Source organism: Impatiens glandulifera, chromosome 1 (assembly GCF_907164915.1).
Source record: "Impatiens glandulifera chromosome 1, dImpGla2.1, whole genome shotgun sequence".
Lineage (NCBI taxonomy): Eukaryota > Viridiplantae > Streptophyta > Magnoliopsida > Ericales > Balsaminaceae > Impatiens > Impatiens glandulifera.
The window spans coordinates 85,448,148-85,464,972 of NC_061862.1; the positions used below are offsets into that span (position 1 = coordinate 85,448,148).

Below are 16,825 nucleotides of genomic sequence, written 5' to 3' on the forward strand. Positions count from 1 at the left end.
ATATTAATATATTTTATTTCTTTCTTTTTTATTAATTAAACCAGTTAAATTTATTTCATTTTAATTTTTTTTTATTATTTTTATATTATTTTCTCTTTTTTATTTTATTTTTTATCAGTTTTTATTTTTCATAATTCTTAAATTCTCATTTTTTTTTTAAAAATTTAATAATTTATTTATAAATTTTTTGTTTCACTGTTATATTTTTTTGAAGAATTTATTTTTTATTTAATTTAATATGAATAAAAATATAATTAATAGTATTTTATTCATAACTTATAATAGTATTAAGGAACATTATTTTATCTAATATTTAATTATTATTCTTTTGTTGTTTGATGAATGCGTTATTATTATTATCTAATTCTTGATTATTAATTTATTTATTTTTGTGTTGAAGAATTTTTATTGTTGAAAGGATAAGTAATTGTTATATTCAATCATTATGACCAAGTAATTTTAAAAAAATTAATAATTAATGTTAATATAAGAAGAAGAAAAAACATAAGAAAGTAGAAGAAATCTAAAATTAAAATAATTAATAATAAATATATATATATATATAATAAAATTAAAATAATCAATAAATATTCATATAAAAATAATAATTTTTTTTATGAAAAAATAAAAATAGAGAGTTAATTGATTAATGAAAAATAAGTAAAGAGAAAATATATTAATATTTAACTAATAAATATATAAATTAAGAAATAAAAATTAATTATGTTTATTAAGAGCTAAATGAGACAATTTTTGATAATATATTTTAAAATGATCTTTTATTATTATTAGTACATATGTTTAAGTGTTCTAATTATGTTTTTTTTTTATATATAATATTTTTTTTTATGAATTAATTAATTTTAATCTGTTTTTATCGAGCCAAATATTATATTGAAATTTCATTCAACAATTTATATTTTATATATCTTTCTATCTCAAATTTGCTTAACATAAATTATTCAAATATATTTTTTTATTTAAAATTGAATAAAAGAAGAGTAAAATTATTTTGATATTTTTATTAATAAGTTAAGTAATTTAATGATTAAAATAATAATAATGTGATAAAAAATTATTATAAAAAATCTTAAGAGAAATTCAAATAATCCTAACCCAACATCAATGGAGCCAAGGATAAAATTACTATTCTGGTAATGTTTTAATTGCATGCGTATTCTTATAATTATGTAAATGGTACGATATTATAAGCAACAATTCTGTATGAAAATTGTATAATCTTTTTATGCAACACTTTATAATTATATACAAAATGTAAAATATGTAAATATATGGTTTGATTATAACATCTTAATAAAGTATCCAAATCATTTAATGTTGGGTTGGGTTGGATTTGGTTTATAATTATAATTTTGATGAAATTTAAATAGATGTAATTTTAAAATTTATAATTTTCGATCCTACTCTTTTACATCAGAATTTTAATTTAAATATATTTTTTAATGTTTTTAAACAAAATATCTTATTATCTTATTATTTATAACACAATTAACATGTTATATATATTTTTTTGTTTAAATTAAAAAAATTAAAATATTAAATCTATATTTTTTTTGGAATTAGTAAGTTAACCTTTTGAAATATATATATATATATTAAGAAATTAACATTAGAATCTAATGATATTTTGTTTTTTTTATTAAAAAGTTAATATATTGTATTGATTTTTCTTTTTAAATTTTGAAAGTAAATACATGAAATCAATATTTTTTTCTTTAACGAGAATTGAAACCTAGACATATTCTTGACACTTAAAGTTAAGATATATGTTAAACAATTATTTTAATAATATATTTTAAATTACTTATTATATTTTTTTAATTATAATTAATTGCTTATTCATGTGGAATTAAAATTAAAATTTTAATATAATTCTAATTCGAAACCCATCCAAATACAAGAGATAATTTTTTTTTTATAAATTCTTACAATCTTATTTAAATATGATAAAAAGAATATTGTATCAAAATAATGAAATATAACCAAATAAATATTTAACTAAAAAATTAAACCGAGATCATGAAACATAATATTAAATAGTGTAAATATTCTTTATATATTATCTTGATGAATATCTTGATGAAATTGTAAATCAAGAATTAATTACAAGAAAATTCCAAAAAAAGAGTATTCCAATTCAAATGATTCATGAGCAAATAAATATACACTTTCCTCCTTTATGTAACATGTTTAATTAATTTTTTTTCCCCAAAAGAGCATATTTAATTAAATTAAAAAATTAAAAATTTTTATAAACAATAATAATAACGGTTAAAAATAAAAATAAAATCAAATTGTCAAATTAAAGACTCCTTATTGTGGATCATTTAGAATCTCATGTATCTTCTTTTAAACCTCACAATTTAAAACTTCTTATTATTAAAATTATAAAAAAAACAAGATTTTATTTTATTATTTACTTAACATTTATAAATAAATAAATAAAAAAGTTATATCACTAATTTAAACATATTTAAGTGAAATTCAGATAATCGATTTTCAAGAGTCAAACCCATGATAATTAAATTAGTGATATTAATATTTTATTTATTTAATTTTTTTGGAATTTGATAATTTGACGATTTTATTTAAGATTTTATTTAAGTCACTAATTTAAACATATTTAAGTGAAATTCAGATAATCAATTTTCAAGAGTCAAAACCATGGTTTCACGAAAAAATTTCGATAATTAAATTAGTGATATTAATATTTTATTTATGTAATCTTTTTGGAATTCGATAATTTAACGATTTTATTTAAGATTTTATTTAAGTTGTTGAAATGGTATATTATATTATTAATAATAAAATATTTTATTTTTTATATATAAAAAATGTGTGAATATGATTTAATAAATTGAATTTGCTAAAGGATAAAACTCATCTAGCAAATGGCCTTGTCTCTCTCCTTTATAAGGCTCCTTCTCCTCTCTCTCTCTCTAGAATCTCAATTTCTCTCTCGGTCTAAAGACATTTAGTCGAATCCTGAAGCAGATCTCTCGTGAAAGATACCCTTTTGGGACGGTGGTATATTACGGTATTCGAATCATAGACTTGGACCAAGACTTTCTCAGCATTTTGCTCGGTCAATCATTTCATTTTCATGAAGAGAGATACTCATTCCTATCTTATTACAATGTAAATAATGGAATTGGAAGCAGTGTAATGTGAGGAAGAAGAAGAAGAAGAGACAGCGAAAACTCTCGAAGATATGTTGATGCTCGAATTGAGAGACGGTGATTGTTATCCCAAGATCTTGGTTGCTGTCAATATAGTTCTTGCTTGTATCGATGCCTCAATAGCAGTTCTCGCCTTTTCTCAGGTTCTTCTTTCAATCTTCTACCGCTTTCACTTTTATGCTTATGGGTTGGGAAGAAAAGGGATGATATCTTTTATTTATTGGATGGATAGGTTAGAAATTCTGAACCTAGTCTTTTTCATCAGACGAATTCTGCTTGAACGAAGTGCAAATGCATTTGCATTTTGACTGTCGGTATGAAAACAATTACAAACTAGACCATCTTTCTATGAAATTTCTTGGTGTATGGTTTATCTATTGAACCCCTTTTATGTGAGGAGTCAAGTGTATAGTTTTCTGTTCGAATCGGTTGGTATGCTAGTCTTTGTCTTGTACCATTGTGTCTTTGCCCATAACCTCTATGTCACTTTTTATATTGGAAGAACACCTCCTTCTGGCATTATAGAGAGCTTTACCATATTTTGCTGAAAGTGTTTGGCTTTAAATCTGTCAAGAACACGTGGCATTCAGATAATAACCAGGATAAGTAATGACAGTCTCCACCTGGACACTGTCTGCTCTCATCTGACCTCCTCTCTGAAGAAAGGATAAGAAGTTAAGTGTTTGGATGCTGCTATCATAGGATAGTAAGTCTGTCAGAAACATGAATAGTATACAAGTCAATGCACTTTGTCCACTGTTTTGTTGTCTTTACCATCTCATTTCATTGAGAACACCTTTTAAATTTGTGATTACGAAATATGACCTCCCTTATGGGTACTAGAAGATTTTCTTGATGCATGTTTTTAGCTAGTTTTTGAGATGATACATGTAGAGAATACAAAGAGATAATGGGATGTATTTGGTTGGCAATATTTTGAATTGAGTACAGTGAGTTGCTAACTGAAGGTTCAGTTGCTCTATAAAACTTACTTGTATTCTGATTTAACTGCTGTTCTTGTCTCTTGACTGTATTAGCTTCTACTTTAGCATTTCTTTGACATCCAATATTTTATATTAAAATGCATTTATATTATTAATGAGAAAAATTGATTAGTAAACAGCTCTTAGGAATCAATCTATCTTCGATAACATTCAATTAGTCAAGGATATTAAGTTTGTGTTGTTTTTAGGTGAATTGGTATAAACCAAGATGTAACCCTTTGTTTCATTTTTGTTGCGATTCATTTTTTCTAGCTCTCTTAAGAAACTTCTGCATCAATTTTGTCATACAAGATGAACAATTGCACATGCAAGTTATCTTTGTTTTTGCTTTCCCCCATTATGCACAAACTTAATAGGTAGGTTGAACATATGTTGAAAATGTACATCACATATTTTATATGAAACAGATAGAATCATTATTTTTAGCAAAAAAGAATAAGAGAGAATCATTCCTTGGTGATAATTTGTTCTTAATAGTACTCTGGATAAGATCTTCACAGGTCTGTTTGGAGATACAATAACAAGGTTTGAGATTAAGGAAACTGTTTTCTTATAATCCGAGTACCTGTTGAGTGTGTTAAGAATATGCAATCTATCTGTACATCACTTTGAACTAAAGATAGCTCGTACATAAGAAATTTAACATCTCCATTGCCCCTTCAAGGCCTTTCAGAGAAACTGAAGCTATATTGACCCGAATCCATGATTTCTACTGGTACTTTATTTGTAAATTTCTATCAACCGTATATCTAGAAAGAGCATAAAAATCTACCAAAGAAGCAGGGTAAAGAGTGACGGAGGAAGTGCTCTTTATCCAAGATTACACATTTCTCAATGTGCTTGATAGGAAATCCATAAAGAAGAAATTAGAATTGGTGATGGAAAAACGTGATGTTTTTAACATCTCCTCTATTGCATGTTTTTAGTGTGCATTTTCTTGGGCTGAGGGGATAATATACTTTCTTTCTCTATAATTATTTTTTGTGTGGCTAAGTTAAGCGCTTAATCACTTTTATTTTGTTATTTCTGCTGAAATAATCTTATTTCTCTTTTGATGTACCAGTTGATAAGAATCCATTCAAGGAGTTCAAATCTTGGTTGGACTCGCCAAAAGGTAACTCCTAGATTCCTATCATACTCCTATTAAACTTATTCCTTCTCTTGTCTACATTCCCTTGGTATATACGAGCATTCAACATTGATATATGATAATACTCATATAGGGTACTTAGCTGCACAATTATATGAACGAATTAATACAGTCTTTAATTTTTATTTCTCCTCATATTCTAGAACATACTTCTTTTATATTAAATATCAAAGTTTGTTTTAACATAGTTACTTAAAATAATACAAACAATATCTATACCAAGTCTTGAACACGTGACCTCATTGAACATTACTGGTGCAAAAATTAAAGGTAATTTCCTTTTTGCTCTTCCTCTGTCATCGGTTTCGTTCATCTCGGTAAATTGGCAGGATGTATTCTTTGTTAAGAAGCAATGGCGTCAAAAGAGGAAAGCAAAAATCTTTCAAGCGTGAATATTTAAATGCATTTATTCCTTGCTAATGTCATTATTTATTGTATCTGGAAAATATATTTATTTTTTTGGCAATGATTAAGGCAAAAAATCTCTTTCCCTACTGTAGAATTGATACTGTCTTTTCCTTTTCAATTTTCCTTCTAAACTATTGTGCACATTTGCATTTATAACGTGTAAATTGTGCTTTTCATTCACTATTTGATTCGGTACATTCTGGAAAATATACACTTCAAGAAAAGGGTGGTCACTCTGCATTGGTTCATGTATTCTTGTTTTCATTTGTGTAGTTAATCTATTTTGATGAGGTACATCTAAATTAACATAACCGCCTTTGTAATGCATTTCAGCTATTAGAGAGTTTCCAAAGTTTATTTGATGGGATGTGAAGAATCATGTTAGTCAGAGCATCTACATTTGAAAAGCAATTTATAGAACGTAGTATTGTATTCTAATTGTTTAGGAAATGAAATGACATCAGAATAAAATCTTCATATTGCCATGGCTAAATTTAGAAACAATGTATCCACATTTAGTTAAAGGCATGACAATGTCAATATTTTATTGGCACATGTGGTTCATCTGATATCTATTGAGTCTCTTGGTGCAGGTGTTTCATCTGTTGATTGGAGCTTCTAATATTGGTAAGGAATTTTATATTTTGTTTGCACTTTCATTAGTTGTCTAGACTTCTGAGACGAGTAATCTCGAGAATTACTAGTATTGAGAGAGAGAATGTATCATACTCTAGAATTATATGAGAAAAAGAGACTCCCAACTTTATTCCACACCTTTACAGTACTAATCTTCTACTATTTATACTAATACTATCTAACTATCTTCTTGGCTTTCTTGGACTAATTCCATAACTAGCCCAATTACAATGTTCAGCCAACTAAAATACTAACATGTCTGGACCTGTTTTAGACAATCTATACCCTGGGACATCAACCCACTTAAACCCAACAAACAAAGACCTTGACATTGAACAATCTGAACCCCAATCAACCTGGTTCGTGTTCAAACATCCCACCATGTCATTAGGTTCTGAATTTTCACTCAGTGCTGGTCTCCCTTTGTTCTTGCGATCATAACTCATTGTGCATTCATTTGCTAGAAGTTTGTAACTGGTCCATTTTCCCCTACTTTTCTATTTGATCAAACAAACTGATTGGACTTTAATATCATCTATTTTTGTGAAATTATGTACATCTCTATAACAATCCCTAGGAGAGCCACACCTTAAAAGCGAGCTATTAAGGTGGGGGAGCCCAAGTGTTATTAAACCCCACATTAGAACTCTATAATTCCGATGTGTGATTCAAGTCCCATTCCTTAGCTATTAGATCGTAACAACCCACCACTCTCCCCACGCCACACTGTTCATTGGTGAGACGTAGGGACTGTTCTGATAACAAATGTAATAGTTAAAACCAGGAACCACCATAAAGCAAGAAGGAGATGGAGAAGACATAATGTAGACTGGGATGAGTAAGATTCGAATAGATTGATACAAGGTGAGGATACAGAGTTCATTCAGATATTCAGCATAACCCTATCAGGCTATCCCTAATTCATTACCCTTATATATCTACCCACTTTCATATCTAAGGGCTTACAATACCCCAAACCCAAAAGACATAAAATTATTACATTAAATGGCCCATTGCCATTGGTCTCGGAATTTGATCTTTCTCCAACTTTTTCTGAGGCAGAAAGCATTTTATTTGAAAAGAGCAGAAGGGCATGTATATAATCTGTGTAAGAGTATGAACTGAAAATCCAGACAAAGACCCCCGTCATTTTTAGACTCGGGTGAAAAAAAGTGAGATGCTTTTTCAAAAGAAATAATTTATTCTGTATATGTTCCAATATTCCATGTTCTGTTAGAAATAAAAGGAGATTTCTTGAGTTCGAACAAAGGTCATTTAATGTATTGCCTATGACCTTTCCACTATGGAGCAATGTGAGCCGCAATAGGGCCGGCTTTAATTCTACTAGTTCCTCACATTTTTGGAGTTATTGTCTGGTTGTGTTAATTTTTTTCTCCTTTCCTTTCCTTTCCACTATTTTTCAGGTTATCTTTTATATTTTGTTGTAACCCTTGTTGCTGCTTGTAATAATTGGGTATGCTGGTCTCATTCATGTGGCTTCATATTCATGGGTACGTCTTAATCTTTTTTTTTTTGACATACTAGACTGATGTTCTTTGAATCTATACATTGAATAACTGTACAAGAACTCCCTTTTGCAGCATGTCCCAAGATTCTGTTCCTTGCAGCATTCCTTTTACTTCTTTCATTCTGGTGTGTGATCTCTCTTCGAAAACATTTGGGGTTATATGATTTTCATTTCTCTCTCTCTCTCTCTCTATATATATATATTTATATGTAACTTATTTGTTCATGTGGATATTCATGCATATATATATATATGTATGTATGTATGTATGCGTGTTTGAACACAAGTGAAAGAAAGAAGAGAAAAGTAAAACTTCATATATGCATGTTAAATAATCATATCATGCAAGTGTTGAAGTATATAGATCTTGATGCTTCTGAAAAGGATCTTGTATACTGAGAATCAATATGAACTGAAATATCAAATTCTCAGCATAAGGTCTTGTAACTCTTGTCAAATTGATGAATTTAATATTTGTAATACATATCACTAGCTTATTCTATGTGCCTTGTGGGGACGTTTTTGTAGGATTGACCTTTGCCATCAGCCAAATGACGATGAGGATGAAGAGGAAGAGTATAGTTCTCAGGAAACTTTGTTGGAAGGGCGAAAGGATAAACCATATTCAAATGCTCACAGTTGGAGAAAGTGTTGTTCTTTCCGAGCCATCCATGTGGGAAGCCGCCAAAAAGTTGTTATCTTGGTATGGTAATTAATTATAAAGCTTTTTTGGAGCATTTGTTCATTTGAAAGTAAAAGTTTGTCCCATATACAAGCATAACATTCCTTATCAATTATTTGCCCATCTTAAAGTATATATTTTGCCAGGTCACAGTGGCTATTTTCATCTTCATGATTGTAGCTGCTGCGCTAATTTGGGTTGGAAGGGGAAAGAACCCTATTGAATCTTCAGTTGTAGCCAGGGTGAGCTCTTCTTCATGTTCTACATTTATAACCTGTGCTGTTAGCTATAAGGAAAGACTGTTCCTAAATCCGGACCACCAGAATTTCCTACTTCTATCTCAGGCTTACGTCCAAATGATATTTCCGGAGATAATTGATATTTTTCTCCTTTAACTTTGTTCTTATTTTGATTTGGCTCTCAAAACCCAACTTTGTTATCTCATATTCTGCATTCTCTCTTATTATCAGTTCTTTGGGACGTGTCTTCACATATGATCTAGGGTTTTTGATTGAAAATCTGTTTCTTTATTGTATTCATTTAGAGTTGGTTTTTTCTAGGCCCCATGATAGTTTCAATTTTTTTGTTCCATGCTTGATGTTGTATCTGGAGGTTTAGTTTTTTGAGCAAATTTATGGGTACTGTATATAAGTGAATCTAGTCTACAATCACATGCATTGCATACCAACTGGGTGTCAAAGTTATGCTACTTCCTTACATGGTTTGCATTTCAGTGGTGAAAAATTCTCCCACTAGAAGTATTGGTTATGGTTATTTCTTATTGAGATTTAGTATCATGCAATACTCAAGTGTTTCCTGTTTACAACTCCTGGAATAGTGCAGGTTTATGTAGATCTTTCTGCTATAGCAAGCGTTTTGTTAGGGGGAGCATTAGCTTGTTACGGTGAGCATATATCATCTTGAGCTACTAATTTCTATTATGATATTAGAACCTAAGAGTAAATTTTATTTTAAAGAATTCAGTAGTTACTGTCATCCTTGTACTAAATTTAATAGTTAAAATCAGCCTAATAGTTCAACTGTGAAGCTATATGTTCAACTTTTTTCAAGAAAATCAGCCTAATAGTTTCAATGGCCATTCATTAATTAGTATTAGAATCTCTCCTGTTTGTTTAAATTAAAATAACATTTCTCATTCGAAATCTTTCCATGAATGAAGAGATGAAAATTGGGTGGTTACAACCTGTCATATCAGAGTAATATGAGAAACAGAGATGGAACACATTCACTGAAAAATTGTGGTTAACTGGTTATCTTTTGATAATTTTACAGTCCTGAAAATCGTTTATTTTTGTTAAGCCATGTAGATTTTTATCAGAACTTGCTACTTCAACCTTTTCATCTTGAATTCCCTTCGATTTGATTTTTCTTTTCTTTCAGTTTAGATTAACGGAATGTTGTTTCAGGTCTCATCTTATTCTTGAAAATGAGAAGAGTGAGGTCCGAAAGAGCTTCATCTGAGATGTGGAAGGTACTTGTTCCACCACTTTTGTGGAGAGAAAAAAAATTGTGAAATAAATCATAACTACCCATTCCATGGGATAATATCGAGATGATATGTTCACAACTTGTATACATCACCATCATATTAAAAACAAGAATTCAGTTTTTTACTTTTGATTAGTCTATTATGTACATACATTATTGGTCTTTAGTTAGATAATATATTTGGCGCAGGTTGCTGGTTTGGCTGTTGTATCTGTTATATGTTTCACTTCAGGCGCACTGGTTGCTCTTTTCACTGACATACCTGTATGTTCTTATCTGTTGATTATATATGTTGATTTTGTTTTTAATGATTATTCTTTGATTCTTATTAAGAAATTCTTAACTCGTTTGTTTTGATGTAGATGCTGTATCACTGGCACAATCAGCATATTAATATTGCCGTCACATCTCTTCTGCTGATTTTATACTATTTCATAGGTATTTGTTTTTACTTTTGATTGAAGTTGGTTAATACGAGCATTTAGCATTGAGATGAAAAAATGACCAGACTAGAATTAATTTAGCAAAATGCCCCATTTAGGGAACACTTTATTTTTGTCTCTCAATCCAGATCCAGATAGAAAAACGTATGGAAACTAAACATTTTCAAAGACAATCAGATTTTATTTTTTTGTTTCCAAATGGGCCAATGAGTCTGCCAACTAACAAATCCAGTCTATACGAATTTATATCTACAGTTTATCTTTTATTGTTGCATTGGATTTGTTTTTCAAGCAATGACCATTAATGATTCTGAGGAAGATTAATTTGGTGTTATTGGCAGGTTCATCTGTACCATCGGCATTCGTACTATGGGTGATGAGAGAACTCCCACCTTCAGCTGTTGCTCATATACAAGCAGAAACAAGAACCATAGCTTTCATTCATGATCCTACAGCTCCGGTGCATCCTCAAAGATGGACAGCTGCTGCTAGTTCACAGAACCAGGTTTCCTTCATCCTCCTCTTCATTTGCTTAGAGTGCTCAAGGAAAGAAAAAAAAAAGAAAAAGATTGAAATCGAAATGTCTTGAATTGCAGGTGTCAAAAGCAAGCCCAATTTAATTCCTAATTCTTCATGGATTCCTCTCATATAAAGGCACTATCTCAGAAAAGCTTCAGAAACTATGCAGAAAAAAAATCCTCTGTGCTGTCTCAGAGAGTCTGGCTGAATCCCTCTTTTCTATACATGATTTGGTTATAGGTCAAAAAGTGCAAGCTGCAGCTGTAAGGCTTATGTTACCGTAAATTTTGACATATATAGTTATGTACATAACAAATTCCCCATTGGAAAAAAAAAATCTAGGGTGTTTTGAGGCTGTTCTTGACACGATGAATACATGATTGAATTCAATTTTAACATGCTTGTTTGATTTTGAAAGAAACTTTATCAACATTCTTTTTTCTTCTTCTTCTTTAATTTGCTGCATATTATTATTATTATATCATTCATTGGCTACATTCTGTCAAGATATGGTCATGATTTTGAAGTAGAATATGGTGAAAGATTTAGAGAAGATGTGTCTCAGCAGTTAAGTTGCTCTCCCCCTCTCATACATTGTGGGTATAAGCATATCTGCAATCTCCATAGCCTGCAAAAATGTTGCTGGTAAAAGAAAGAAAGAAAAATATATAATAAAATGTTTTTTTTTGTGGTAAACTTTACTTGGGTCGATGACGGTTATGAGACCAGAGTCATGGAAGTTACAGTTCCAGAAATGCCTGCCGTGTGCCTGATAGTAAAGGTTCATGGCAACTGAGGCATGGTTAAAGGTTGTGTTTGGGAAGAAACAGCTGCCTCCGTCAACTATAATGCTGCAATCAGTATATCTGCAGGCAAAAGAAAGATTTTCTCCTAACTCCTCCCCTGTTGATGATGGCTTTGCCACACACCATGCCCCCTGCCCAAATCACAAACCGAGAATTCTATTCAAACTTTTGTTTTTTTCGTAAAATAAAACCAGTATTGATTGGTGTTACACCTGTCCTTCTGCTTGTCCCATGGCAAAATTTAGAATTATGTCTGAAAAAAAAGAACTGGTTAAAGCATATGTTGAGCATGAATTACAGTAATTAGAAAAGAAACTACCTGAGTTTATGCAGAAGACCAGAAGGATATAGAAACGGGGAAGATGGGTCGATTTAGCCATGGCTGGCGAAGAGACCTGCTCGAAGAAAGGTTATAGTATGTATGAAGATGGAAGAAAACTTGTCAATAATTTATATAGATGAAATGGCTTCTACTTCATTGAGCATTCTTTGAAGGCATTTTAACAAACACTTTTAAAAGTGGTAGTACTTAAATAGGTTGTAAATTAGTTTGAAGAAGCTTTGATGAAATGCGAACCATCTTGATGCATACCAAAGAACGTGATATCACGTGGTTACTTTTTTTAGGAGTCATCAAAATGTGATTTACAATTGATTCCTTTCTTCTTGTTAATTTTTTTATTATTATTTATTTTATAATTTTTTAAGACTTAGTTTGATTAAACTACTAAACTTGTAATGATGAGTTGATGACCCGTTACCATATTTTTGTAAGGATAATTTTGGTTGGGTTGGTTAACGAGTTTGATTTAAATTTACATTTTACGAGTTCATAAATAATTTTGATTTACGATTCTAAGTAAATTATTAATTTTGATTGTGACAAATAATTTAGATTGTGTTGATTTAAATTTTGAGTCATTTTTAACTAAGTTAAATGATTAGCGCTATATTCTAACTCTATATCCGTTGTCCATTTTTTTTATATCTGGGAGAGAGTTTTCGTTCCTTTGTTTAACTCTAGAACATCTAATTTCTTCCGAGGTGTTGGAGTTCCTTCACTGTGGCGAGGCTACGCCTATCACAAATGCCTTTCTCAAAATCGTTTTTTCAAATTAACGCGTCCCTCTTTCTATTCCATCTCTTGGTTGAGAAAAATAACACATAATAAAATAAATAAAAGTAATTTTATTTTTGTGATCCGGGTTTGAGTTTGAGTGACTAACCCAACACAAATCACAAGTGATTTTATATAAAAAAATTAAATATATTTAAACTTTTACTTAACATGAAAACATCATGCCCAACCTAACAATAGCTAGAAGAATGTAAGTTAGATGAACAAGAACAAAAACATAGATGTCAATGAAATGGTAGGTTTACTATATTTAATATGCTTTGTCTCATTTACATGAACTTTTAATATTTGGGATGAATTAAGTTTAGATAGATTGTTTTCAAAATACATTAGAAAAAAAAGTTAATTTATCTTAAAAAAAGTGAATCACATTTTTTCAATTACTTACACTGGTAATCATAAATAAATATGTGATATTATTGAGAAACATTTATTATTTCTAATGATATTAGTATTAGGATTGAGAAGAAAATGCAATATGTTAGATAAAGAATTAGATAATTTATTATTAATGAAAGAGTACAAATCAAACATATGACAGTTTGGCCGAGCGGTCTAAGGTGCCAGATTTAGGCTCTGGTCCGAAAGGGCGTGGGTTCAAATCCCACAGCTGTCGATTTTTTATTTTTTACACTTTTCAGAAATTGGTGTTTTCTCTAATTGAATTTGGTTTTATTTCAGTAATTAACTAAAAGAATCTAATGTCACCAGCTTTTTATAAGGTATTTAATCTGTTAAAGAAGAAACCTTCAAATTAGTTGAAAATAGACCTAAGTTTGGAATATCAAAATATGATTTTGAGATATTAAACACTAATAAAACCATCTCAATTATATAGGGAAAACAAAGTTCTCATTTCTTTATAAACCACATAATAATAATTCACAATAACTTTACAATCACCAATGAACCAAATGGGAATAAATCTCATTTTCCAGGTGCGAAATTGGTGGCATAAGACCAAGCATTGTTGTTAACAGGGTCTGCAAGGTGATCAGCTAGGTTCTCCAATGGACCTTTTCCAGTTACTATGGCTTGAACAAAGAATCCAAACATAGAAAACATAGCTAGTCTACCATTCTTGAGCTCCTTTACTTTGAGCTCTGCAAAAGCCTCCGGGTCATCAGCTAAACCTAATGGGTCAAAGCTCCCACCCGGGTATAGTGGGTCAACGACCTCACCAAGTGGTCCACCAGCAATGCGGTATCCCTCAACGGCTCCCATCAAGATCACTTGGGTAGCCCAAATGGCCAAGATGCTCTGGGCATGGACCAAACTTGGGTTACCAAGATAGTCCAATCCACCATCACTAAAGATTTGAGATCCAGCTTTGAACCAGACGGCCTCGCCAAATTTAACACCGTTGCGAGCCAAAAGCTCGGGGAAGACACAACCCAATGCACCCAACATGGCCCATCTAGAGTGAATGACCTCTAGCTCACGGTTCTTGGAAAATGTCTCTGGGTCAGCTGAGAGTCCAGCAGTGTCCCACCCATAGTCACCAGGGAATTCTCCAGTGAGGTAGCTTGGGGCCTCACCTGAGAATGGTCCCAAGTACTTGACACGGTCTGGGCCATACCATGGGCTGCCTGAGGAGGCTACTTTCTTGGTCACGGTTTTCCTCATTGTGATACGTCCAGTGCCAATCACCTCAGGGGAGAGTTTAACCGCGGTTCCGGCGAAGGAAGGGGAAGAAAGAGCCATGGTGGAGGCAGCCATCTTATGTGGAAAATAAGATTTGTAAGCTAAATTGCTTAAAATAGTTAGTTAGGTTGATGAAATCGAGAGGATTTGTAGTATGTATTTATATGTCATGAAATGAACTTGGGTTCTTATCTACAATATATCTTATGATATCTCTATCTTTCTCCTCATTGGATATTTGGATTCTATTTTTGTTTGAATCTTTGTACATCCACCAGTTGGCATTTTCTAAGCCACCAGCTCCTTAGATTTTTTTCTTATGACTCTCATCCATCATTTATGGATTCTTTTTGTAGGCTTTGTGAGTGCATGTGAATAATTGGTTTAATCTCATGTCCGGCCAATCTAAATCTAAATTTTGTGGGCATTAAAATTGGAAATAATTTTTGTATTGAGAATTAATAATTAACAAAAAATAAAAAAAAATAAAAAAAAAATATTCGAATTAAATATATAATAATAATATTTCATATATAAAACATTTTATAATATATATAAAAATATTAATATAATAAGTTGTAAGTGAAAAAAATACAATAATTAAAGACTTTGAAAATATACTTTTTACATTTTTTAAGGCAAATATTTCAATTAAGTCATCATATTCTAAATATATTCTAAATGTTCTAAATATTTCTTTTCAATTAATATCATCGATAATCCATTTAATTTTTCTTATGACATTATACTTTGTAAGTAAGTACGGTTTATCAACTTCAACTTAGAAAAATTTATATATGCCGAAACAATAATAACCGGTATAGTTAACAAAATTCGATAAACGATCCTTACATTTTGAAAACAACATACTTCCCATAATGATTTTGTAAAATTAAGGATGGCAATCGGTCTTTTTACTTCTCCCAGTAACATTGTCTTTAAATTACTGAGCTTTTTAAATAATTCATCCCCATCAATGTCCATTTATTGGTTGTGTTTCAAGAAATTTTCTAATTTAGTGCAATCCTTCATCATTTGCTCTTCACTAACACTTTTGAATTTTCTATTGAACAAAATTCCAAAGAGTTTTTCAAAACGTTCAAATTGTTGAAACTGATCCCGAAGCGATGTAAGAGACTGGTCTATAATGCGGAAAAAAAAATGCAATTCTAAATTTATCCTCATGATTGATTAGCATTGGTATAATCATTCACACCCTCATCAAATTTCTTCGGTCTTTAAAAAACTCATTTTTGAATAAACACTAGATCAATACTCACTTTACGTGCAAATGATAGATACCTCCATCAAATCTTCAAAACCACATTCTCTAACATTTCCAAAATATAAAATGAGCTCTTTCATTCTTGTAATTGCATAATCAATTTCCATATCTTCTTGTTGAAGAAATTTACTAACACGATTAACTTTGTCTAAAAGTTTGTACAAAATACATAAACTAATCAAGAACTCAAAATCTTCTAAAGTATACATTCACAATCCTTTAGCTTCTACCCTCCTAATTTGATCATGCTTTTCTGTAATAGATAAATCAACCAAAGCATCTCTAAACTCGACTACTTAATTTTTTATTATTGCTCTAACGCTTTCAATACGGCTTTCCCAACGAGTCGTCGATAAGGGCTTTGTTGTCAAATTCTTCACAAATGTTTTAAGAAGATCTCACCGTTGTGTTGAACCCGAAAACAATGTATAAATCTTTCGTAAATATCCAAAACAATCTTTTGCTTGGTCACAAGATTTTGCAATATCACATATAACAAGGTTTAAACTATAATATCCACACATAATATAAAATGCTCTAGGATTTACATCAAGTAACCTTTTTTTTGTACACCTTGATGTTTACCTTTCATATTGGCCATTGTCATAACCTTGTCCGCTTATATCATCGATGTTGAGGTGAAGTTCAATCAAAACATCTTCTAGTCGTTTCAAAAGTCCAAGCCCCGACGTGTCTTCAACATTTATAAACCCAAGAAAGAACTCATGCACCTTGACAATAATATCATGATCAATATCCACACATCTTACAGCAATAGTCATTTGTTTTTGATGACTTATATTTGGGATACAGTCTATAATAATGGAAAAATATTTAACTTTTGAAATCTTCTTGAGAATTTTTTATCTCTTT

General features: G+C 30.6%; 3 protein-coding genes and 1 non-coding gene across 4 annotated transcripts; 2 read left to right on the plus strand and 2 right to left on the minus strand.

The window, feature by feature from the left end:
- Positions 1-2,965: 2,965 nt before the first annotated feature.
- On the plus strand, positions 2,966-11,558 carry LOC124919153 (tobamovirus multiplication protein 1). The gene is made up of 13 exons (XM_047459320.1): positions 2,966-3,343; positions 5,268-5,318; positions 6,356-6,389; positions 7,823-7,909; positions 8,000-8,051; positions 8,455-8,629; positions 8,755-8,850; positions 9,452-9,512; positions 10,036-10,100; positions 10,307-10,381; positions 10,480-10,555; positions 10,902-11,065; positions 11,157-11,558. The coding sequence occupies exons 1-13, from the start codon at positions 3,233-3,235 to the stop codon at positions 11,178-11,180; spliced, it is 1,071 nt and encodes a 356-aa protein (XP_047315276.1). The 5' UTR covers positions 2,966-3,232; the 3' UTR covers positions 11,181-11,558.
- Positions 11,548-12,280, minus strand: LOC124919154 (glucan endo-1,3-beta-glucosidase-like). Its single transcript, XM_047459321.1, has 4 exons — positions 12,205-12,280; positions 12,098-12,138; positions 11,782-12,016; positions 11,548-11,707 (listed from the first exon to the last, which is right to left on the minus strand). The coding sequence occupies exons 1-4, from the start codon at positions 12,263-12,265 to the stop codon at positions 11,667-11,669; spliced, it is 378 nt and encodes a 125-aa protein (XP_047315277.1). The 5' UTR covers positions 12,266-12,280; the 3' UTR covers positions 11,548-11,666.
- A 1,279-nt stretch (positions 12,281-13,559) lies between these two features.
- TRNAL-UAG lies at positions 13,560-13,639 on the plus strand. The gene has a single exon. It is a non-coding gene; the product is annotated as a tRNA-Leu (tRNA).
- A 189-nt stretch (positions 13,640-13,828) lies between these two features.
- LOC124919155 (chlorophyll a-b binding protein AB96) lies at positions 13,829-14,805 on the minus strand. Its single transcript, XM_047459322.1, has one exon. The coding sequence runs from the start codon at positions 14,740-14,742 to the stop codon at positions 13,951-13,953; it is 792 nt and encodes a 263-aa protein (XP_047315278.1). The 5' UTR covers positions 14,743-14,805; the 3' UTR covers positions 13,829-13,950.
- Positions 14,806-16,825: the final 2,020 nt, after the last annotated feature.